General features: G+C 35.6%; 1 protein-coding gene across 1 annotated transcript; it reads left to right on the top strand.

The window, feature by feature from the left end:
• Positions 1-210: 210 nt before the first annotated feature.
• LOC131875109 (flavonoid 3'-monooxygenase CYP75B137-like) lies at positions 211-18,322 on the top strand. The gene is made up of 5 exons (XM_059219131.1): positions 211-400; positions 14,616-15,481; positions 15,572-15,831; positions 15,886-16,180; positions 18,314-18,322. Exons 1-5 carry the CDS (start codon positions 211-213, stop codon positions 18,320-18,322), a joined length of 1,620 nt encoding a protein of 539 aa, XP_059075114.1.
• Positions 18,323-25,136: the final 6,814 nt, after the last annotated feature.

Raw genomic sequence — 25,136 nt, 5'->3', positions numbered from 1 at the left:
TGATCCTTGAGGCATTCCTTTGGGTGATCAGATCACCGAATTGAGGCAGGCTACAAGTGTGTTTAATAGATCATTGAAAGAGAGGAAATTGAAACCTTCTAGTCAGATCATCAAGTTGAGGCAGTTGCACCAGAGAAAAAGGAGAAGATTCCACCAAGAAAGATGAACCCTAGGAGGGTAAAGAAGATGATGGAAGATTTCAAGAATGAAATGAGGAATGAGATCCAAAATGCATTGGTTGGTTTGCGAAGGAATCCAAATTTGGAAGATGAATATGAAGAGGCAAGAGAAGAGATTGACATTGAAGAAGAAGGACTTGAAGATGAGGGTGAAGAAAGATTTCGTAGAGAAGTGGTGCAAGTAAGTGAAGTTCATAAAGTTGAGGTTTCTAACTTTTTGGGTTCGGTGAATCTAGAAGACCTGATAAATTAGATCGGAGACTTGGATGACTACTTTGAGCTTGAAGATGTTAAGAACCCATTGATAGTTTGGTTAGCAGAAACTAAGTTGAAATGGCATGCTTCTTTATGGTGGAAAGAGTTGCAGAGAGATAGAATGGTGAGATGAAAATCACCCGGTGGTGGTAGATGGTCACGAGATTGAAGGCTAAATTCATTTTGGGAGACTATGAATTGGAGTTGGTCAAAAGGTTGTAGAACATGAAGTAGAAAGACATGAGTGTGAAGGAGTACATTGAATAATTCTACAAGGTTATGATCGAATCCGATCATCGAGAGATGAATAGGGAGAAGGTGGCTAGATATATAAATGGACTCCAATTTAACATCCACTATGAGATGAGTATGCTGAATATTTCTACAGTTGAGGAGAATTATAAATATGCTTTGAACGCTGAAGATAAAATGAAAAGGAGACAACAGAATAACCCTATACAAAAGGAGAGATATAAGGGGCAGGTGAATGGCAATATAGAGAAGAAGAATGTTGGAGAAGAACCAAAATCTAACTGGAATAAAGAACCAGATTATAAGACATAAAAAAAAGGTAGTGACAGTGGCAGTAGAGAATTTTTAGGTATATGTTTTAAGTGTTTAGAAACTGGAAATAGATCTTTTGAGTGTAAGCATGGAATGGCAAGGAATTTCCTAGCAAATGAGGATCAAGAAGCTAGAGTTACCAAAGAGAATGTTTTAGAACTAGAGAAGGGAGAGTCCCTTTTGTTCAGAATAGTCATGATGAAGCAGAACAATAAAGATACCAAACCTAATCAAAGGAAGAATATTTTCCGGATTGTTTGAAAATCAAGTGGTAGGTGTTGTAAGGTTATTAGGGATATTGGTGTTGGCCATTTGGAGGAATTGATTATGTGTTGCATTGATGTTTTGTTATCGATGTCAAGTTGTTTTGGATGCTTTACCGACACCCTTGTGGTCCCATTAGGTTGTTTGGTTTTTTGGTTGGATTGGATCTAGCATGATCCAGTATGTTTTGGTTATCGAATTGGCTTATTCATACTCATGTTGAGTCAGTTGGTTTTGATCTTATGATCAGATGCTATCCTATTTGCCAACAAGCTTGGTTTGTTGTTTCGACGAGGGTTTTACTGGAAGAGCTTTGATAAATATCTTTGATGATTTGCATAAGTGGTGTTAGCGCGTCTTCTGGTGGAGATTCAAGATGCTGATGATGATCGTGTTCGAGAATTAGTTGATTGGGACTATTTCTTTGGCATGTGTGGACCTATACTGGGTTCCAGTATTATCTAGGTTATGGACTGACTTAATGTAACATGTGGAGTGGACCTCTCGATATGTTTCTGAGATGTCCTATGGGTTGGATATTATTTGTTTGGTGTCTATCCAACATGTTTCATAATTATGTAATATATTTATTGTTTGGTGGCTGACCTTATTGTTTATGGTTGAGGGTTTGTATATATATGATGTAAGATCTCATTCTAGATTATAAGTGAGAATGTATATGTGTGAATAATGTAACAATCATTCAGGAAAAGGATTTGGTCGATCATTGGTGACTGAGTTGGGTTTATGTAAAAGGATTTAGTCCTCCGATATTGAGCTTAACCGGAACTATACTCAGCCATAGGATATTCTATCTTTGTAGGTCATTCATATTTTTGGATTGTAGTCTCAATTTCTATGTAGTCAGTTTGACTCCTTTTGTGATGAGTAGTGCGCTATAGGTTGTTGGCCTTCCTGCAAGTGTAGGCCCCTCAATTGTAATTCACATCCTTACTAGACAGGTATTATCTAACTGTGGGTAGGCTTCTCACCATGGTTTTTCCCTTCATGGGTTTTCCATGTATAAATCTTGGTGTCATGTGGATGGTATTTATTCTCTGATTATTGTTTATGCTTAATTGGTTTAACTGGTATTTTGGTATTTGGTTTATGCATTTTGGTATTGATATTTTGGGTTTGGATATTAAAGTTTAAAATGCTTAAGGTTTCGGTAATCTGGTGACAACTGATTCACCCCCCTCCCCCTCTCAGTTGTCTTCTAGTTATTTGAACTATCTAACAATTGGTATCAGAGATTTGGTTCTCTTTGCAGAATCTTAACTGCTTGAGGAAGATCCTATGGCAACTAACAGTTCAAGTTCATCTAGTTCATCTGGAGCTATCTTTCCAAGAGATATTCCTTGGCTTGATGGAACAAATTACAGACTATGGAAGATTCAGATGGAAACTCATCTGAGATGTCTTAGTAAGGAGATATGGGAGATCATAGAGAATGGTATTACACCTCATAATCTAACATCTGGCAATCCTCCTCTAGAAAACTTGGATAAGGAGCTTGAGAATGATTGTAGAGAAAGAGAAGCCCTCTTGTGTGCACTTTCTGATCAACAACTAATGGGATTAACTGACAAATCATCTGGAAAGGATATATGGGATAAGTTGGAGACTCTTAATGAAGGTGACCCTACTGTGAAGATAGCTAAACTTGATCGTTATCGGGTTATATATGAATACTTAAAGATGGAAGAAGATGAAAGGATTTCTGCATTCATGGAAAGGGTGAACGAGATTATTATGGGAATTGAATGTTGTGGTGGAATTTTGAGTGAAGATGAGATAGTTTCTAAAGTTCTGAGAGCTTTACCATTGGCTTTCAAGATGAAGGCTACTACAATTAATGAATGGAGAACAATGGCTAATACTTCTATCAATAGAGATGCCTTGGTTGGGAAATTATCTGCTTTTAAGCTTCAAGAATTTGGACCTTCTAGAGTTGTGAAGTCTGAACCTTCTTTTCATGCATCTACATCATCAATCGAAAAGCAAGATTGGAAAGATTTATATGCAAAGGAATTGGATGATATGAAGAGAAAATATGAAGAATTTGAGCAACTTGAATCCCTATTTTCTAGAAGAGTACCTAAAGGACCGGTAGGAAGTAAGTATGGAGGAAAAACACCTTTTAAATATTCTACATGTAATAAGATTGGTCATTTTGCATCTAGATGTCCTGAAAGGAATTCAAGATTTGAAGAAAGAGCTAGAAGATATTTTGAACCTAACCCTGGATATCAGAACATGTGTAAGTATAGGAAAAAAGAGACAAATCATGCTACATAGAAGATGAGGAAGGTGTGACTGATTTCGATGATGAACCGACAAAAGAATCCACTAGTGGTTCCAGCACTAGATAGGAATGGGTGTTCCTGGCTATCAAGGAAGATGTTCCAAAAGTGGAAGAGAATGTACTTGAAGAGAAGGCACTTTCTACTAAAATTGAAGATAAGGATGAATGGATAATTAACAGTGGATATTCACATCATATGACTGGAGATAAAAGGAAGTTTCTATCTTTGCAATAATTTGATGGCAGTTTGGTTAGATTTGGAGATGACAAAGCATGTATGATCAAGGTAAATAGAACTATATCATTGGATGGTAAACACAATATTGATAATGTTTATTATGTTGAGGGTTTAAGGCATAATATTTTGAGTGTAGGAAAAATTGTGGATAAGGGATTTCAATTACAATTCAAGGATGGAAAATGCAAAATCATTAATAAATCTGGTTTGGAGATTAAAACCAGTTCATAGATAAAAAGGTAATATATTTCATTTCAATTCTGGCAATAAGACATATTAAATTGCACAAATTGATGAGAGTTGGCTATGATATAAGAGGCTATGTCATGTGAATTTTGATTGCATTGTAAAGATCAATTCAACTAAGGCATTTAGAGATATACCTAAGATTGTGAAGCCCTATATCCTGTATGTAAAGAATGTCAAATGGCAAAATAGGTCAGAACCTCTTTTAAGAGTATACAAGACAAATCTAATGATGTTCTTGATCTTATTCATACTAATATGTGTGGCCCTGCTAGAGTTAAAAATTTTCAAGGTGATAGATATTTTATGATAATCATTGATGATTATTCTAGAATGATGTGGGTTACTTTTCTAAGGGAGAAATTTGAAGGTTTTGAAAATTTTAAAATATTTAAAGCTAAATTCGAGACAAATACATGATTGAAGATTAAATGTTTGAGGTCAAATCTTGGTGGAGAATTCACATCCAGTGAGTTTAATAAATTTTACAAGAAGCATGGTATAAGGAGACAATTTTCTGCTCCTTGGACACCTCAAAAGAATGGAGTTGTGGAAAGGAAGAACATAACTATATTGGATGTTGCTAGAACAATGATGATGGAAGCTAGTCTACCTCATATCTACTGGAGAGAAGCAGTGAGCACAATGGTTTATACTTTCAACAAAGTACATATCAAAGGAGAAACCGGTGAGATACCTTATGAATTATGGTTTGGCAATACACCTACAGTAAGTATTTCAGAATATTTGGTAGTAAATGTTATATCAGGAGAGATGATATCATTGGCAAATTTGATCTTAGATGTGATCAAGCAATTTTTCTTGGTTATTCTAATGAAAGAATAACATATAGATGTTATAATAAGAGATTGCAGATAATTGTGAAGAGTGCTAATGCCAAGGTGGATGAGCTTAATCAAAGTCAAATCAAAGTTTATGAGAAAGAATTGACAATGAAAATGATCATAATTGAACTGGTAACACATTTATTGGAACAAAATGTTGAACCAGTTACTCTAGCAGTATCAAAAAATTCAACAGTAACTGAAGAACTGGGAAGAGGAACAGAGAGTCAGAAGACTCCTAGGTATGTGAGATTGAATCATTCAGAACATCAGACCATTGGGGATAAGAACAATGAAGTGATGACAAGAAGGAGATTGGCAACTAATGAGATATGTTTTATTTTCTCAAGTTGAACTGATGTCAATAATTGAAGCATGTAAAGATCAATGTTGGTTGCAAGCTATGGAAGACAAATAAGATCAGATTGAAAAGAATAACACAAGGACTTTAGTTCTCTAGCCTAAAAATAAGAATGTTATTGGAACGAAATGGGTTTTTAGGAATAAGTTGAATGAAGATGGATAAGTTGTAAGGAATAAAGCTAGATTGGTTTGTAAAGGATATTCTCAGAAGGAAGGAATTGATTATGGTGAGATTTCTGCACCTCTAGCTAGAATTGAAGTTGTAAGATTATTTTTTGCCTACACTGAACATAAAAACTACAAGGTTTATCATATGGATGTCAAGTGTGCATTTTTGAATGGGGGTCTTGATGAGGAAGTTTATATTGAGCAACTTGATGTTTTTTCACTTTCAGATGATAAAAACATGGTTTATGGGTTAAGGGAATGCTTTATATGGATTAAAACAAGCACCTAGAGCTTGGTATGCAAGGTTAAATAAATATCTTTTGAAGCTTGGTTTCACTAAAGGTAATGCTGGCATCAATCTATACTATAAGATCACTGATGATGATATACTGATTATTAAAGTTTTTGTTGATGACATCATTTTTGGAGGTGACGATTAGTTATGCATGGAATTTTATAGCAATATGGAGAAAGAATTTGAAATGTCTATGATTGGGGAAATGAAATTTTTCTTAGGTTTGCAGATTACTCAGACTGCTAAAGGTATTTTCATCTGTCAAACTAAGTATTCTAGCGAATTGTTCAAGAAGTTTGGTATGATAGACTCTAAACTGGTAAGTACCCCTATGGTTAGAAGTGAGAATTTGATAAGGAAAAATGTTTCTGCACTGGTAAATCCTACAAGATACAAATCTATGATTAGAGGTCTTCTTTATTTGAGTCAAACTAGGCCCGACATAATGAATGTTGTTTACATTGCATCTAGATATCAGAGTGATCCTAGAGAGAGTCATGAGAGTGTGGTGAAAAGAAATTTTAGATACTTGCAAGGTACATTTGAATATGGTTTATGGTACCCTGAGGATGGAGACTTTACTTTATGTGCATATATAGATGGTAATTGTGTAGGAGATGTTGATGACTGGAAAAGTACTTCTGGTGGAGATTTCTTTCTCAGAAAGAAGTTGATTTCATGGATCAACAAGAAACAATCATGTACTTCTTTATCTATTGTTGAAGGTGAGTATGTTGTTGCTACTACTAACTGTACATAGGTCTTATAGATGAGACAAATGTTGAAGGATATCAAAGTAGATTGCACTGGACCAATAGTTATTCACTATGATAATTCTGCTACTATTGACATATCAAAGAATCTGGTATTTCACTCTAAGCCAAAGAACATATCTATCAAGTATAACTTTTTGAAGGAGAAGGTGGACAAAAATGAAGTTGGACTAGTTTATGTGAACAAGAAAGAGCATATTTCAAATATTTTCACTAAACCTTTGCCTAAAGAATCATTGCACTACCTGAGAGATAGGTTAGGGGTTTCTACCCCTCCGACAGAGAACTGAATGATGTTATTTGGCATCAGTCTGGTATGCTTTATCAAAGATATCATTCATTTTGACATTGATGTGGGGATGTTATTGCTCAAGGGGAGTAGTTAGCCTTGTGATTCAGTGGTTTTTGTTTTTGCTTTGATAATTTTGTCATATTTTTGGCATTGATGTCAAAGGGGGAGAGATATATGTGAAAACTAGAGCTTTATGGAGATATTATTCATAGGGGAAATTTGGTCTTTGTTTCAGAAATTCTTTGCTATATATTTGATTGGAGATTGTTGGTTGTGTTCCATTGGGGGAGACTTGTTTGGAATTTCTTGGCACTTGGATGTTTTTCACATCTAGTGTTGTCATCAAAGCCAAAGGGGGAGATTGTTAGCCATTTGGAGGAATTGATTATGTGTTGCATTGATGTTTTGTCATTGATGTCAACACTAGCTATGTTGGGTGCTTTACCGGCACCCTTCTTGTCCCGATTATTTGTCTGGTTTCTAGTTGGATTAGATCCGACATGATCCGGTATGCTCTGACATGTTTTGGTTATGAAATTGGCTTATTCATGCTCATGTTTAGTCAATTGGTTATGATCTGGTGATTGAATGCTATCTTGTTTTCTAGAAAGCTTGGTTTGTTATTTCGATGAGGGTTTCACTGGCAGAGCTTTGATGAAGATCTTTGATGATATGCATAAGTGGTGTTGGTGCAGCTTCTAGTGGAGATTCAAGATGTTGTTGGTGATTGTGTTCGAGACTTAGTTGATTGGGATTATTGTTTTGGCATGTATGGACCTCGTATTATCTAGGTTATGGACCCTCTTAATGTAACGTGTGGATTGGACATCTTGATGTGTTTCTGGGATGTCTTATGGGCTGGATATTATATTTTTGGTCTTTGGCCAACATGTTTTGTAATTATATAATTATTTTATTTTCTGGTGGCCGACCTTATTGTTTATGGTTGAGGGTTTGTATATATATTATGTAAGATCTCATTGTAGATTATAAGTGAGGATGTATATGTGTGAATAATGTAATAATAATTCAAGAAAAGAATTTTATCGATCATTGGTGATCAAGTTGTATTTATGTAAGAGGATTTAGTCCTCTGGTATTAAGCTTAACTGGAACTATACTCAAGCATCGGAGAGGCTATCTTTGCAGTTCATTCATTCTTCCAGATTAATGTTTGGATTTCTATGTAGTCAGTGAGACTCCTTTTGTGATGAGCAGTGCGCTCTAGGTTGTTGGCCTTCCTACAAGTGCAGGCCCCTCAATTGTAATTCACATACTTACTATAGAAGTATTATTTGACTGTGGGTGCGCTTCTCATCATGGTTTTTCCCTTTATCGAGTCTGCCACATATAAATCTTGGTGTCATGTGGATGGTATTTATTCTCTGATTATTGTTTATACTTAATTGATTTATCTGCTATTTTAGTATTTGGTTTATACATTCTGGTATTGATCTTTTCAGTTCCAATATTAAAGTTTAATTTTCTTAAGGTTCCAGTAATCTGGTGACAACTGATTCACCTGCCCCTCTTTGTTGTCTTCCGGTTAAATGAACTGTCTTAAAATTGGAAGTATTGATAATTTGGTATGAGAGGAGATGTTAGTGAAGCTTGGTTTTAAGAGGCTTGACCATCTAATCCCTTACCAAGTGATTGTTTGCAAGATGAGCATAAGGTCGAAGTGAGAGAGTAGTACTCGGTGAATTTTAATATTGGACCTTTCAAGGATGAAATCTTGTGTGATGTTTTCCCTATGAGTGCTTCTCATGTTTTGTTGGGTCGACATTGGTAATTTGATAGGGGAGTTATTTATGGTTGTAGAAGAAACCTGATCATTATTGAGAAGGATGGGAAGAAGTTTACTCTGTCTTCTTTGAAGGAGAAGTAAAAGGCAATGAAGATTTGAGTCTTGTGAAAAATTGTAGTGCTGAGAAGTAGGCTGTAGAGAGTAGACCAGATGGTGGCATGGATTTGTAGAAGGATCTAATGGATAGGTCTGATAGCAAGGTGGTACTAGATGGCAGAAAGGTTAAGGTGATGGTGGCAGAACGAGTGAAATCTTGTGGCAGAAATAAATCAAAGTTGAAGAAGAAAGAGAGAAACCGTCATAGATAGTGTGCATGAATGAAGCAAGTAAAGGGAGATAAATAGAAATAGAAGCTAGAGAATCTGGCTCAGGTTCCAGAAGAGGTTAAGAAGAAGTTTGCAGACAAAGAAGATATCTCAATTAGAAATGAGCATGAGATCTATATCCCGCATCCTTTTCGATGTTCATGAGTTGCCTCTCATGGAACATATTTTTTTTCTACTTGGGGTATCTAATGCAAGAGCATCCCCAGTCTATGAGAAATCTTCAATCAACCAAAAATATTTGTTTTTAGTTTTGTTCTTTTCACAAGTTTCTGTGTTAATTTTAGCTTTTCCCGGTAGTTGTTTTTCTTCATTGTGGATTAGATTTTTGGCTTCCAGGATTTTTCTTGTTTCTATTCCATATTTCCAATTCATTTGGATTCTTTTCAAACAATTTATTCCTTCCATAGTGTCTGTTTCTTGGTTCTGGAGTAGTTTTGAGCTTATTGTCTATGCTGGAGATTTCTTCTTTTGTAGAGCGATTCCTTGGATTTTGGAATAATTTGGCACCACACATGATGTTCCTATTCCCTTGGCCAACCCTCCCTTTTGGTATGTGCTTCATGTTTGTTCTTGGCAGAAGAGATCTTCACATTTTGCGGCCAACCTATTTTTTACACATTTCATTTTCCTTCCTTGGTAATTGTAATCTTTTGTGGCTGACCCGTATATGTTCTAGATGGTATATATATTGTTGTATGTCATACATTGAGATATAGCAAAGTAGCATGATGATCTAGATTCATAAATTATAATTCAGACACTTCTTGGAGGTCTGAATGAATAGTATTCTGGGATGTAGTTAGAACAAGACATGTTAGCCTATATGTAACTCGGATATTACCGAATGTTCTATGATGAATATATGATGATGCCGATATCTAATTTTCTATCTTCTATGTTATGTGTTATTTATTTTGTTGTGTTACTCTTGCTGCATGATCTAGAGTGTTCTTTTTGAGGATTGTCCAGGTCATGGCTACGTCATTAAAGAAGGATATTCAAATAACTAGACCAAACAAGCCAACAACCATTCTAATCTTGTTGTCAAAGTTTTGATAGTTTGTGTTTGATAGGATGATCATGATGTTTGGTTTTTGGAATTATGTACCCCATTTAAGATGGATATTATCTGGTTTCAAGTATACCACACCCAATATAAGAAAGATGATACTTGAATATGGCTAGTTGATAGATTGATTGATATGACAATTTTATCTATTTGATTTTTTATTTGATTGATAGGTTGTCTATTTGATGCAAGATTTGATAAAAGCAAAGTTTAAGCAACATCAAAAGAAATATTACATTAGTGAGATACTACACAATCATTTGGAATATGATAGACTCCCTCATGTTCACCAATTCAATACATAGTTCCTAATTTAACAATGTATGATGGTAGAGGAATATATAGATGATTATGCACTAATTATCATAACTTGTTTATCTAAGTTGGTGTTTTTTTCCTTGAAGGCATGAATAAAGAATATTATGATCATGAATTTGACTAAGGTATATAGGAAAATTTTAGGGTTTTCAAATATGATTTTATCGATTCACTTTAATTTTCTTAAGGTTTTGGATATATGTAGGTCTTTGTTGCATATGCATTGCATGGTTGATTAGGGTTTGTACTTACATAGTGATATAAGTTGTTCATTGTTTTGGATGCTTGTCTAACACATACAAAATGAGGAGTAATTCAAGGAAATACCATAGTTCAAACATAGATTTACAATACATATGCTACATTGTTGGGTATAAACAAAAACCAAAAATAAAAATCGTAAACAAAAAACAACATTAACCAACTTGGGTGATAATGTATTTTTTGCATGAAGGAATAGGAGCTGATGTGGTGACAAAGGTAGTTGTTGGGTTATTTGGTTTGTAGTTGGGGTCTCAAGCTTGGTGTTTCTTCTATCATTGTTGATTCCTTCTCTTGAGTTGTAGCTCAAAATAACAAAATAGCTATAATTTTGAGCTTATTAAACTTTTTCAAAAATAAAATAAAATAATGTGTTTTCTTAAAGGCCCCATTCAAATGATAAAAAAAATTCAACATGGTCACCTTCACTCGAAGGTTATGTGGATAGTACCTTCAAATGAAGGGGGTCTTTTGATTGAAGGTACTATCCTCAAATGAAGGGTAAAAAAGTACCTTCATTTGAAGGTAGACCATTGTTTGTACGTGTTTGTCAATTTTTTGCCACCCAAAATATTTTGTTTATGACAGGTTTGTAAACTATTATTCTGGGTTCACCCTTAGATAATTAAGGATTAGTTAATTAATATAGATACAAGTGAGATTATGCTTAAATGAAAATATGAGCATGTCATTTTTAGGTGCTACAATTAGTAATTATTTGATTCACATTATTTATAATGTATATTAATTTTGTTCCATAATGCATAAAATTTCTGTATATATCAAAGTTTTAAACAATAAGCAAAGATATCTATATGGAGGTGTATATAGATATTTTTTTAGCATTTTTTCTCCTTTTTTTAATTCTTTGATGAGAATCAAACAATACTGACATGTTTTTGAGAAACTTACGTTGAATAAAAGTACACAAAACTATTACACTCAAATAATCTATGTTGGAAATTATACTATTAAAACCCATTGTCTAAGACATAAAATCCTACAAAATTTGATTTTTTAGTGTCTTTATTTTCTAGTCCAACTTGTATTCCAACAAAAAATATAAAATTGTAAACAATATAGTGATGCCATCAAATGGTTTATCATTTGAAGGTTGCAATACTCTTTTTATGGTTTCTTCAAAGTTCCCAGTATTAGAGTTCAAAAATTAAAAGAAATATATTTATTCAAAGTTCATGATGACATCACCTCTCAATGAATCTCCTTCATTCTAATGTATACGTTCATTTAAAGGTGTTTTGTAATTTGGCAACTTGGATTCATCTTTTGCACTTTCTCATAATAGGGAGACACTATATTATGGGATCACTAGGACAAGGAAAGGATAACATATTGTGAATTTTATTTATCATCAAAGCATAAAATCTCCTTCAAAACACTTTTGATAAAAGAAATGATATTAGAATAGTTTAAGGGTTTGGTCCATGATAATATATATATTATCTAAAATGATATTATTCTTAACAATAGGGTAAGACATAACAATTTAAATGGTCCTCCTAATGATGTAATGTCTAATTGATTATACATGCATGTATTCATTCGTTGAGTACTATTTTCTCCAATCCTAAAAAAAATCTCTACAAACTTCTAAAAATCAATTTTAATCAAAACCAAATTACATGAAAATATTACATAATATGTATAATTAAATATATAATGTTGTCTATGTAGATAAGGTTATGTCACAATATGAAGTGGTCCTCTTAATGAGATAATGGTTGATAGATTGTAGTCATACATTTGTCTATTAAGTATTATTTTTCCTCTTAGTGAGATAATCATGATAGATTGTAGACAAATACATTTATTTGTTAGGCACTATTTTCCAATTTTGAGAGATCTCTTCAAACTTCTATATTTTTAATTCAAACTAAAAAAAATCTTTTCAAACTTCAAGAAAATGTCTTTCTATTCAAATTAATTAACAAAAGGGTTGTACACATAAAATATAATATGCCATGATCCTTATCTTAATAATACGATGTCACAATGAAAATAATCTTTCTCATTTATCAAATTTTTAAACAAAGAAGCAAAGACATCTATATGGAGGTGTATGTAGATATTTTTTTAGCATTTTTTCTCCTTGTTTTTCTTTTTTGATGAGAATCAAATAATACTAATATGTTTGTAAGAACTTTTGTTCACTAAAAATACACAAAACTATTATACTAAAATAATTTATGTTTAAAATTATACTATTTAAAATCATTCTCTTAGACATACTATCCTGCAAAATTTGATTTGGTGGTGTCTTTATTTGATGGTCTATCCAACCTATATTCCAAAATAAAAATAAAAATTATAGAACTTTGTGAACATTAATGTGATGTCATCAAAAGGTTTACCATTTTAAGGTCGTAACACTCTTTTTAAGGTCTCTTCAAAGTTCTTGATATTAAAGTTCAAAAATTGAAAGAAATCTACTTATTCAATGTTCATAATGACATCACCTTTCAACAAAGCTCCTTCATTCAAAGGTATATGTTCATTTAAAAATATTTAGTAATTTTTGGAACCTTGGACTCATTTTTTGTACTTTCTCATAATAAGGACACCATGTATTTTGAGATCACTAGGACAAGGAAAGGATAACATATCATGAATTTTATTTATCAAGAGAGCGTAAAATCTCATTCAAGACACTTTTGATAGAAGAAATTATATTAGATTTGTTTGAGGGTTTGATCTATGATAATATATATAATCTTAAATGATATTATTCTTATATCAATAGGGTAATACATAACATTTGAAATGGTCCTCCTAATGGCATAATGTCTAATTGGTTATGCAATGCATATATTCATTTGTTGAGTACTATTTTCTCTAGTCCTTAAAAAATCTTTACAAACTTCTAAAAATCAATTTTATTCAAAATCAAATTACATGAAAATATTACATAATATGTATAATTAAATATACCACGATTCCTATGTAGATAAGGTTATGTCAAAATAGGAAGTGGTCCTCTTAATGAGATATGGTTGATAGATTGTACATATACATTTGTCTATTAAGCACTATTTTTCCTCTTAGTCGGATAATGGATGATTGATTGTAGACAAATACATTTATCTATTAAGCACTATTTTTCAAATTTGAGACATCTCTTCAAACTTCTAGATTTTTTATTCAAACTAAAAAAAAATCTTTGCAAAATTCAAGAAAATGTCTTTCTATTCAAATTAGACAATAGAGAATGTATACATAAAATTCAATACCATAATCCCTATCTTAATAAGATGATGTTGCAATGAAAATAATCTCTCATATCACAATAGATAATTAATTGAAAAAATAATATATTTATTTGTTGAAAATTATTTTCACAAAAGAGAATAAATCTTCGTTCTTCTAAATAAATATTTTCATTTGAAGAAATTTTTTTGAAAAAAATAGACATTAGAAAAATTGGTCAAACTATTTTAATTCTTGATTGCCATTAATTGATGCTTTGACATTAATAGATTTGGGTGAATGCATAAGTATTCCTGCCTATGAGAGAAACTAATAAGAAATTCTCATATAGATTTGTGGATGAAAATAAATAACCTGCAAATATATCTATGTATATCAACACAAGTGAAAGGGACTAAAGTTGACATATGAAGTTTAGTCTATTTGTAATTATGAAATAATTAAAAAATCGAAAGGAAAATTATATACGCTAATGGATCAGCGTTGACTATTTAAGTGTTCAACTGATAGGGACGAAAGCATCTCAGAAATTTCATCTGGACCGTGTAGCTGCACTTTAACATAGGAAGTTTGCGGAAAACAAAGAAACAGAAATAACGTAATGAATACTTGTGCAGTGCTAAAAAGTGTGAATTAAGAGCAGCATTTGTTGACAAACGTTAGTCGCAGGCCGCGTGTTCTTATTCAAGTGGAGGTTCAGGTCTACGATTGACCATATTTCCTTATATAATCTAGCAATACAAGTACTAAGATCCTCAAGAATACCCACATCCGAATATGGATGTTTTGAAATTTGTTCCATTTCCTCCCTATTCTCAGTTTCTCTAACTCTAGCAGTCATAGCCGTGGTAGCTTGCGTTTATTTACTGAATGGAGAAAAGGGAAAGCTTCCGCCAGGGCCAAGAGGGTTGCCTATTTTGGGTAGCCTGCTGGGCCTCGGTTCGAATTATCTCCACCACACTCTTTACGCTCTCTCCAAGCCCTATGGCGGTCTCATGTATCTCAAATTGGGCACCACCCCTGCCCTTATAGCTTCCTCTAAGGAGGCCGCAACTGCCATTCTCAAGACATTTGATTCTGATTTCTCTAACAGACTGGCAAATATGGGAGCGACTGCAGATATTCTCTTGTACAATAGAAACGACATCACCATGTCTTCCCAGTGGCCTATGCTGCGAAAACTCTGTATTTTCCACCTCTTGACCCCCAAATGTCTGCAAAAGTGGCAGCAGTTCCGAGAAGAAGAGATGACAATATTGCTCGCCTCCATCTTTAAACAGCGAGGCAGTTCTTTAAATGTGGGAGATTTTGTTAATGTCTTTACTTCGAACGTTATTGGACAGATGACGCTCAGGATGAGATTATTCAACGACAATAATGTAGAGGCCGAACATTTCAGACGGTTAATGGAGGATTTCTTAATCGAGTGTAGCCGTTTTAGGATTGGAGATCACGTTATTTTCTTAGATTGGATTGGGTCAGGTGGTTCTCTTGATCAAGCCAAGACCTTGAAGAAGCGCGTTGATGAGTTTCTTGTAAGGAAGATGGAAGAACCGAAGCGTATGCTTCTGTCTAGAGAGGACAATGACGCCAAGGACTTTTTGCAAATACTTTATGAACTCAAATCTACTTCTGCCGAAGAGGGCGCTCAACTTTCAGAGTCTAATATCAAAGGCATTTTACTAGTACGCACACCAACCTATTAATTTATTAGCATTCCTAATTCCCAAGATAATATATGTTAAAAACTTTATTGCTTATGGTGATAAATGCAGAACATGATTTCGGCGGGAACGGACACGGCTACCCCAACGGTAGAGTGGGCGATCTCCGAGCTGATCCGCCATCCTCATCTCATCAACAAAGTGAGAGATGAAGTGGACGCATGCGTGCAAATGGAGGAGAGAGTAAGAGAATCTCATCTTCCTGAATTGAAATATTTAGAAGCTGTTGTGACGGAAACTCTTAGACTGCATCCTCCAACGCCGCTCATGCTTCCTCACGCATCTCCAAAATGTTCAAGCAAAATAATGGGGTATTTCATTCCCCCCAACGCACACGTAATGGTGAATGTGTGAGCCGTAGCTAGAGACCCAAATGCGTGGGAGAAGCCATTAGAATTTGACCCGGATCGCTTTGTGGGCAATCCCGTTAATCTCCATGGAAGAGATTTTCGAATAATACCGTTCGGTGCAGGGCGAAGAATATGCCCGGGCTATAATCTGGGCCTCCGTCTGATTCATTTTGCGCTTGCAAGCTTTATTCATGCATTTGATTGGTCGCTTCCACCTGGTGAAGAAGCCCAAGATTTGGACATGAGTGAGAAATATGAAGTCTCAATGAAAGTTCCTCTCACTCTCTTCGCCACTCCTCGTCTGATCCAGGTGGGTCTAGAAAAACCTAAAAATATCAGTCTCAAAATCTCACCAATGACATCATTGTGTAGGGCTCACGGACGCGGTTCTAACATAATTTGAACGGGTTCAAGAGGAGTCTGAATGTAGAAGTTATGACTAGTCAAAGTTTTGGTCAAAATGATGACGTGGTGTCACCAAAATGTGAAACTTGGCAAGACACGTGGCATATGACAAGGCAAGAGTAGTGAGTTGGCACAAATATGGATTAAACCATAATTAGTAAAAGAAAAAAAATATGGTTTAAAATAAATAAATAAATAAATTGAAGATTTGGTGGGATTTAATACCTTAACCCCTGCCTTAAAATCCTCTTGCCTTACCATTCTTTATGATAAAAGGAAAATCCCTTGTTTAGATAAATCTTTAAATAAGATTTAATTCTCCTAAACATAATGTTTATAAGCCCATTTTATTAGGAGAATATTAGAAGCTATTTAAATGGGTTTTGAAAGATTTCAAAAGATTTTAAAATCTCCTTCCCCTATTAATAAGAGGATAAAAAAAAAACCTTATTTAGTACAAAAATAAATTCTCAAATGTAAAAGCATGGATAACCTTCATAAAGAGCTAAATAACATATTGTTTTAAAATAAATTGGGAGGTTAATGTTAAACGAGATTTATTGTATTTGTCAAGAGGAGATTTTTCAAGATTTTATATGTAAACATGGAGAGATAAGGTGATTTTGCAAAATCAATTGGTTTTATACCAATTTGAGCAATTTTCTTGTATAAAAGGGGGTATTGTAGGATGGAAAATTCATTGAAGTGGTGACAACTTGGGAGAATTTTCATGCTTTTGAAAGTGGAGAATTGATAAGAGGACATTGCAAGGTGCTACTATGCACCAAGAATTGTAAAAAAGTGAGAGAGATTGTGAGCCGTTTGATGCAAATTTTGCCAAAGCTTGAATATTGTAACAAGGCGTTTTGCTTGGTGATATTAATAAAGAGGTCCTACATTGAGAAGCGGACCTAGAGATGTAGCTCATATTGAGTGAACTCCGTTATCAAGCTTGTGATCTCGCTTCTATCTTCTAATTCTCTTTTATTCGTTTCATTTTTAATTTCTTCTTTAAGTTATTATTTAACATTATTATATTGTGCAAAGGATTAAGTGAGCTAAGCTTTTATAATTTCAATGGTTAAAAATCATAACCACGCAATTCTGTTTGTGATTGGGAAAAATCTATAATTTAAATTAAGCACAATTTTATTTAGCCTTAATTACAGATCATCATCAGACTACTTAACTTTATAAACCCTAAGTTCATATTTATCTATTAGGGACAAAATATTAATACTATGAGTGTTTCCTATTTAAACCCTTCTTCATAAACCCCCCACTCTTCTTTATGTTAGTTACTAAGCTTGGAGTCTCTAGTGGGTGATGATATCAGTATTAGCTCGTGAGCATAAGTAAAAGAATATGTAATTTATATGTTCACATCCCTTTCACAAATAGGTCTTGTATACAACAAGATTACTGGTACAAGTTGATAGTTATCCATCGGTATTTGTTTTTGATAAGGGTAAATAGGTTTTACAAGGACCCGAAACCTAAAGTTTTACAACAGCCGGCCAATAGCCAATTAGGCAAGAAACAATAGAAAAACAGGGGATCAACCCCGACCAAAAACAGAGATAAAAAATGTAGATAGACAAGCGAAAGCAAAAAAGATCTTAGTTGAGCGATAGCACCAGATCCTTGTTCTTTTGAATGGAAATCTCGTTGATTCCCTCAAGTTCCTCCATGATGAATCTGGAGGTACCCTTGTTGCTGCTTCTGCTCATGGTTCTCGAACTAGGTCTAGTGGTTTTGTTGTCTCCAGCAGCCACATCATCTCCTCCAAGATCTTTCACTGGGTCATTGTGGAAGGATCTGTAATCATCAACCATCTCGTTAATCTTTTCAAGCCCCTCAATGCTGTTGTTCATGGCTTCTTTACTAATGTCGACTAGATTATTGAGATTTTTCTTAATCTCAACCATGGATTGTTCCACCTTATCAATCCTCTGTTCCTAGTTATATTTCATGACCACACCATTCTGAGAGAGTTTTTGAGTCATGAGCATGAGTTTTTCCGGCTTGCTCGATTCAGGGGAAGTAGTGAAAATGCCAATTATTTCCTTAACCCCTATCTTGATGGTGTCAATTTCGCGCTCAACCCATTCCCAGAAGCGGTTCTGGCTTCTAGTGGCTTCCATGACAAGATTCATTAGACTACCATTTTTTCCCTGATTATCTTTCTAGACATTGATATGGATGTCCATTTTAACCCCTTGGTCCGTAATCTTCAGGGTGTGATCTTTCGCCAGCAACTTTTTCTTTTTGGTGAGGGGTTCGGCCTTGGAGATCATCTCATTGTTGGTTTTGTATTTACTAGTTGCCCATCTGGGGGGGTTCTTGCTGCCAAGCATCTCAGGAGTAATTATCTTATCTTTTTCATCCACAGGTTCATATTCGAGGTCATCAACAGGAACCCCACTATCATCTAGGTCCATCTCCAAGTTAGAGACATCTTGGAGCTCTGTTTGTGAACCAATCTCGATAAGAAGGGGCACAATTTCAAGGGATTTGGCATGTTCCATGATGAGGACGATAAGTCCCTCATGAAGAACAGGGTTGCTAGGGTTTTCCAGGTGCTTTTATGGGCTATTCTCAAGGGAGGAGGCCAGATAAAAGGGAATAGAGATAATTTTACCATGATGGAAATGATTTAGAATAGTGAAATATTAGGAAAAGAGGCTAGCATACCTACCATCAAGGGTGATATATCTCGTTATAAACTCAGCCATGTCCACTCGTGGGGTCATGAGGTCTTTTCTATTGTAGCCATCGTCGGCCATCTTGGTGACTCTAGAGCACTCCTTGTCTTTGTCAAAGAAGCTCAACAAGTCCTCCTCCCCTATTTTTCTATCTCTATAAAACCTTCTTCCATTCATAGCTAGACCAGTGACCGTCGCCACCAGAGTTTCCTTAATCTGATAATCGGCACCATAAGCCCTGAGGCTTGCTTTTTTCCATTTGTTAACAAAGGCCTCCATAATTAGAGGAGAGGGGCCATGAAGCCTTTCTAGGAAGGGGACAAGACCACCATCGATGACTTCCTGCTAGACATCTTTATTCTTCTTCCACTTCTCACAAGTAGATGGCACTTGTCTGTTCTTATCCCCTCCTGTTATGCTTCTAGACGCCAGATAATAGGAGGTCACAATCGCCAACCAGTCACAAAAAATGAGCCACATTCAAAGGATATCAAAACAGTAGCAAAAAAGCCACACAATGGGATGGGAAAACCAGTCGCCGAGGAAGTTTCTAGAATTTTGATTACGGAAACCAGAAAGATTTGTTTCCCTATCAACTCAATCATGTCGTGATGAGAGATCGTTTATTAACACAATGATTGTTACATGCCAGATCGCATAGATTTTTGGGGAAAGCATCCCTCCTACTCCACTAGTTGGTTACCACATATCCCACCGCTAGATTGGCTAGTAGATCCACCGCCTTATTTCCTTCCCAGTATATGTGCGAGATTTTAAAATCTGTCAGGTCATTAATTATATTTCAGCAATCCTTGATCAGGTTGGTAATCATCCAGCTAGGATCTGTGTGACCACTCAAGTAGTTGATAGTGTTTAGCGAACCAAACTCTAGCCACACTTTAGTGAAACCCTCTATTTTAGCCATGTGTAGCCCGATGTGGGAAACACTAGCTTCCGCATAATGGTTAGTCTAGGTGCCCAAGGGGAGCGCCACCACGGAAACTAGTAGACCAGAGTGATTCCTAGCCACTCCCCTGCACCCGACTAGCCCAGGATTTCCTTTAGCTGCCCCCTCCACATTGATTTTGATCTAGCCCAAAGGGGGAGGATGCCAAACAACATTTTGTCTGCATTGCTTAGTTTTGTGAACAGGGTTGGCAATTTTCCAATCAATTTGCCACTGATTGATATTATCCCAATCCTCCTAGAGGATAGGAATGGGGAAGTCATTCTTTCTGCTGGGGCAAGTGTGGAGAAAGTTCTCTTTGATAGCATTGTGTATTCTAACAGCCACAACAAAGGGAGGAGAATCCAAATCTTTGAAGACTTTATTATTTATTTCTTTCCAAATGTCCCAGGCAATATGAGGAAGAGAAAGACTCCAAAGAACACTTAAGGCCTGATTATCAGAAGGGCATTTCCATTCAAACCACATTTGCTAAGTAGAAGCAGGGAAGACCCAGGAAATGTTCTGAATGTTGAGGAATTAATTCCAAATATCTTTGGAATAGGTACAATGCAACAGAAGATGGGCAACATTTTCCTCCACCTCTTTATAGAGAAAACATCTATTAGAGAGAGGAATACCTCTTCTGCAAAGATTATCAATAGTAGAGATCTTTCCCTGCATAAACAACTAGAAGAAGATGTTAATTTTATGAATTAAGAGATTGTTTCAGATACCCAGCCAATAGGGGGGTGAGAAGGATCTAGAGATGAACTTATAGGCATCAACAACTTTTAACTTCACAGAAGAGGAGGAGTTCCAGAACGTTTCATCCTCCCCTTGAGAGCGCAGGATGTGGATGCAATTAAACCAAAGTTGCATAGGTCTCAGATCATTGTCAATAGAAGAGAGATCCAGCCATTCTCCATTTCTAATATAATCAGCCACCTAGGCGCCAATTTTTCTGAGGCATAATTCTTTGTAGGGGAGTCCAAACAGAGTCTGACAAGGGGTCCTCACCGATCCACCAGTCATCCCAAAACCTTATTCTGGTACCATTGCCAAGCATCCCTCTGCAACCATGCAAGATGACTTTGGAGGATCTAAAGAAATTGCTCCAGAAATCAAAAACCACATTGGGGAGCTCATAAGTTTCCAGGGTGTTTTGGATATCAGGGATGTGATACTTAAGTTTAAATATATCAGTCCATTCATTAGTCTCCTTAAGACATCTCCATAGTTGCTTGGACATCAAGGCTTTATTGAAGTCTCTAAAATTTCGGATATCTAGGGCTCCCATGAGTTTGGGAAAACAAACTTGATTCCAGGCCACAAGGTGTAATCTATTTTTGGATTCAGTTCCAGTCCATAATTTTTTTTTTTGAATTCTTTCCAATTTATCGACAATTTTGGCTGGGATTTTGAAAAGACTCATAGAATAAACCAGAAGGCTCTTAAGAGAGGCTTTGAGCAGTTGGAGCTTTCTCGCTTGGCTTAGCAAGGCACCTTTCCATCCAGCCAGCTTGTTCTGGAATTTGTCTATAAGATTCACCCAAAAGGAGTTAGGAGTCGGGCCCTGGTAGTGGGGAAGGCCCAGATGGGAATCAAGCAAAGTTCCAATTTTACATCTAATAATCAAGGCAATTTTAGCTTTCCTGTGCTTGGGGGTGTTAAAGAAGAAGATGGAGCTTTTAGTCAGGCTAATTTTTTACCTCGAACCATGTTCATAAATATTCGGAGTCATTTTTAAATTCTTGGCTTCTTTGATCGAACCTTTCCCCATCAAGAGAGTGATGTCCACAAATTTCTTATGAGAGAAAGTGGGGTCCTGAGAGGAGGACCAAGGACCCATGATATTTCCCTTCTTGACTTCCCTCTGAATTATTCTGTTAAGAGCCTCGCTCATCAAAATGAAAAGGAAAGGGGATAGAGGATCCCCTTGATGGATGCCTCTAGACCCAGAAAAAAATCAGAGGTAGATCCATTAATAAACACAGAGAATTTAGGGTTGGAAATACATTTCCCAATAATCTAGATGAAGTTGTCTTTGAATCCAAACGCCCTAAGGATTTTAAGAAGGAAGCACCAATTAACTCTATCAAAAGCTTTCAGCAGGTCAAGTTTCAAGAGAAAACTAGGTGTTTTGTTAATAGAAAGGGAGTGGATGTTCTCATGAACCATAATAGCAGAATCTAGGATCTACCTCCCCGGCACAAACCCATTTTGATGTTTAGAGATTAAAGAGGGAATGAAAAGCTTACGCCTGAGTAGAAGAATCTTACTGAAAATTTTATAGATAGAATTGCAAAGGCTAATAGGTCTAAAATCATGAAAAGAGTAGGCGTCAGGTTTCTTTGGGACGAGGACTAGGAAGGTGGCATTCAACTCCTTTAGGATGGAGCGGGATCCAAAAAATTCTTGAGCAACAGTGACTACATCAGAGTAGATAATATACCAAAAGTTTTGAAAGAAAAAAGAGGGAAGCCATCAAGTCTGGTGACCTTGTTACCTTGAAAAGAGAAAATAGCATTGCGAACTTCTTCAGGGGAGGAGTTTTTGGTAAGGTCCAAGTTCATGTCCCTAGAGATGATGGAGGGAATTTCTTGCAAGATTTCAAACTGAGCTAAAGGATCCAAGGGATCATCCACAAAGAGGAGATTGGAGAAAAAATTGATGGCTTCCTGACAGATCTCATCATGCTTGTCAATCCATCTCTACCCAATCTAAATTTTGTTTATTTTGTAACTAGCCCTATGTTTAAGAGTCATCATATGAAAGAACTTAGCATTTTTGTCACTATTTTTAAGCCATAAGGCTCTAGATCTCTGCTTCCAATATTCTTCTTCTTTGGTGATAATGTCATGCAATTTGGTCAAAATATCTATTTCTTTATTCGAGACATCAATATAAAACCCGTAAGCTTGGATATGCTCTTGAACCTCCGCAAGTTCCAGTTTGAACTTCTCTTTAACTTTGAAGATGTTGCCAAAAGTGGATTTATTCTAGCGTTGGATGTTAGACTTAACATTGGAGAGCTTCTTGACTATTCGAAACATAGTTGTTCCCTAGATATTAATACTCCACCACTCCAAAACATTATCTTGGATTTCTAGGGCCATGAGCCGCATTTTTCTCAAATTTGAAGGTGTACACCTTTCTGCCAGACAATGGAGAGACTGAGAGGTAGATGGGGAAGTGATTAGATCCAACATGGGCTAAGGCGTTGAGTCTGTAGGATGCCAGCTAGAGCTAATCTGGAGAAATAAGGCCCCTATAAAGTTTGACCTGAATGATATCCTCCCCACCGCATCTATTGGACCAAGTGAATTTAGCCCCAATTAGATCAAGATCTAAAAGGATCAAAGAGTTAATCATGTCTGCCAAGTCTTGTCTACTATCAATAGAAATTGGCAAACCACCAGATTTTTCTAAATTAGAAAGAGGGGTATTAAAATCACCTAGAAGGATCCATTTATCCTTAGGGAAGAGAGATCAAGCAAGGTAAATGGAAGACCATAAAGATTTCCTAGCTGATCTCACATTAGGAACATAGATGTTGGAAATGATCCAGGAGGATCCATCTTTAAGATTAAAGAATCTAGTAGCAATGTGATTGGGAGAAGAGAGGACCACCTTACCAAAAAGAAACCTAGGATCCCACAGGGTGGTGATACCACTAGAAGCACCATCAGTATCCACACAATGAACACCACAATCTCCAAAAATTGCCAGTTTGAGTTTTCCCACTTTACTACCAGGCATTTTTCGTTTCTTGGACAAGACAAATATCAGGCTTGTGATCTCTGACCAAGTTAGAAAGTAGGTCATGCTTATGGGGGTGATTTAATCCCCTTATGTTCCAAGAGATGACCTTTATTTAGCATGAGGGGGGAATCCCATCCCCATTTCTGGTAAAGTTCTCTGGGCTCCATCAGCAATGGAAACCCGACTTTGTCTTTCTCTGGTAACTACATTAGAAGGTCTCCCTAGGCCCCTTGAATCTGATCCACAATCCACTCTATCTTTTTCTGGTTAGGACCCCCCCAGGTGAAGGAGTGATTTGGCCAATAGGGGAGTTCCTTCTTCTGTTTTGGGGAATGACATCGATAAAAGGAGTGGGGTCCTCAGGGGGAGGATTTTGCAAGGGATCAGTTTGGGCATTCAACTCAAAAGAGTTATCTATGTCAACAATCAACTGAATGGGAATATCCTGGGTAGAACTAGGAGAGGCTAGGGAAACCCCATCGGAGGAAGAGGGAGCCCCAATAACCTCCCTAGGGTCCAAAATGGTCAGGTCAAGTTCAGCAGGAAAGACTGACTCAGGACAAGAGAGGACTGGAACCAAGTCTGAAATAGTTGAGGGAGGCACATCAACCAGGGCATCCACCTTTTCTAGGGGTAGCTTATTCCTTTTCCTACATTCCTTATTAGGCTTAGATGGACACTATCTAGCCCAATGACCAACCATTTTTGCAAAGAAAACATGCAACAGGGATGGATTCATACTCTACTTTTTGCATCCATCTGTCGAGCTTAGAGAAGAGGTCAACCTCAAAAGGTAGGTTAGAGGACTGTTTGACATTAACACAAAGTCTGGCATAGACTAGTCTCTCTTTGTTGTATCTAGATGTTAGATTATTTATTTATTTAAAAATGGTATAATATTTATATAAAAGGAGAATTCCAGTTGTTATATTTCGTAAGAAATTTCGGCAATTTATTTATATTTATATTTCCTTTAAGAAGTTAAAAAAAAATTTATTTAAAAATAGATTTAAAAAATTATTTTAATTATTTAAATATTTGATTGATAAGAAAGATCATTAATCATCTGCTTTTATGATTTTATTAACAATTAATTTACTCTTAGCAAATTGTTCTCACATCTATGTAACTCTAGCGATAAGTGCAATTTTTGTAAGGTTAATAATATGTAAGACTTTATATGTCAAAAGTAATAGAGCTTAGCATAATATTTTCATTATATATTTTGTATGAATATTGTATTGTCATTCATATTATTATAGTTTTATTTTAATAATTTAGTGACAATTACATCTTCTTACAAAATATAAGGTACGAATATTGTATTGTTCTTATATGTATTATAATTTAATTTTTAGAATTTAGTGAGAATTGCATCTTCTTACAAAAGATTAATCTTATATTTACACAGTAAATGATAAAATTTATAAATTTAGTCAATAAGT

Source organism: Cryptomeria japonica, chromosome 4 (assembly GCF_030272615.1).
Source record: "Cryptomeria japonica chromosome 4, Sugi_1.0, whole genome shotgun sequence".
Lineage (NCBI taxonomy): Eukaryota > Viridiplantae > Streptophyta > Pinopsida > Cupressales > Cupressaceae > Cryptomeria > Cryptomeria japonica.
Note: the sequence above shows the minus strand (reverse complement) of the source record. Positions and strands in the feature narration are given on the sequence as shown.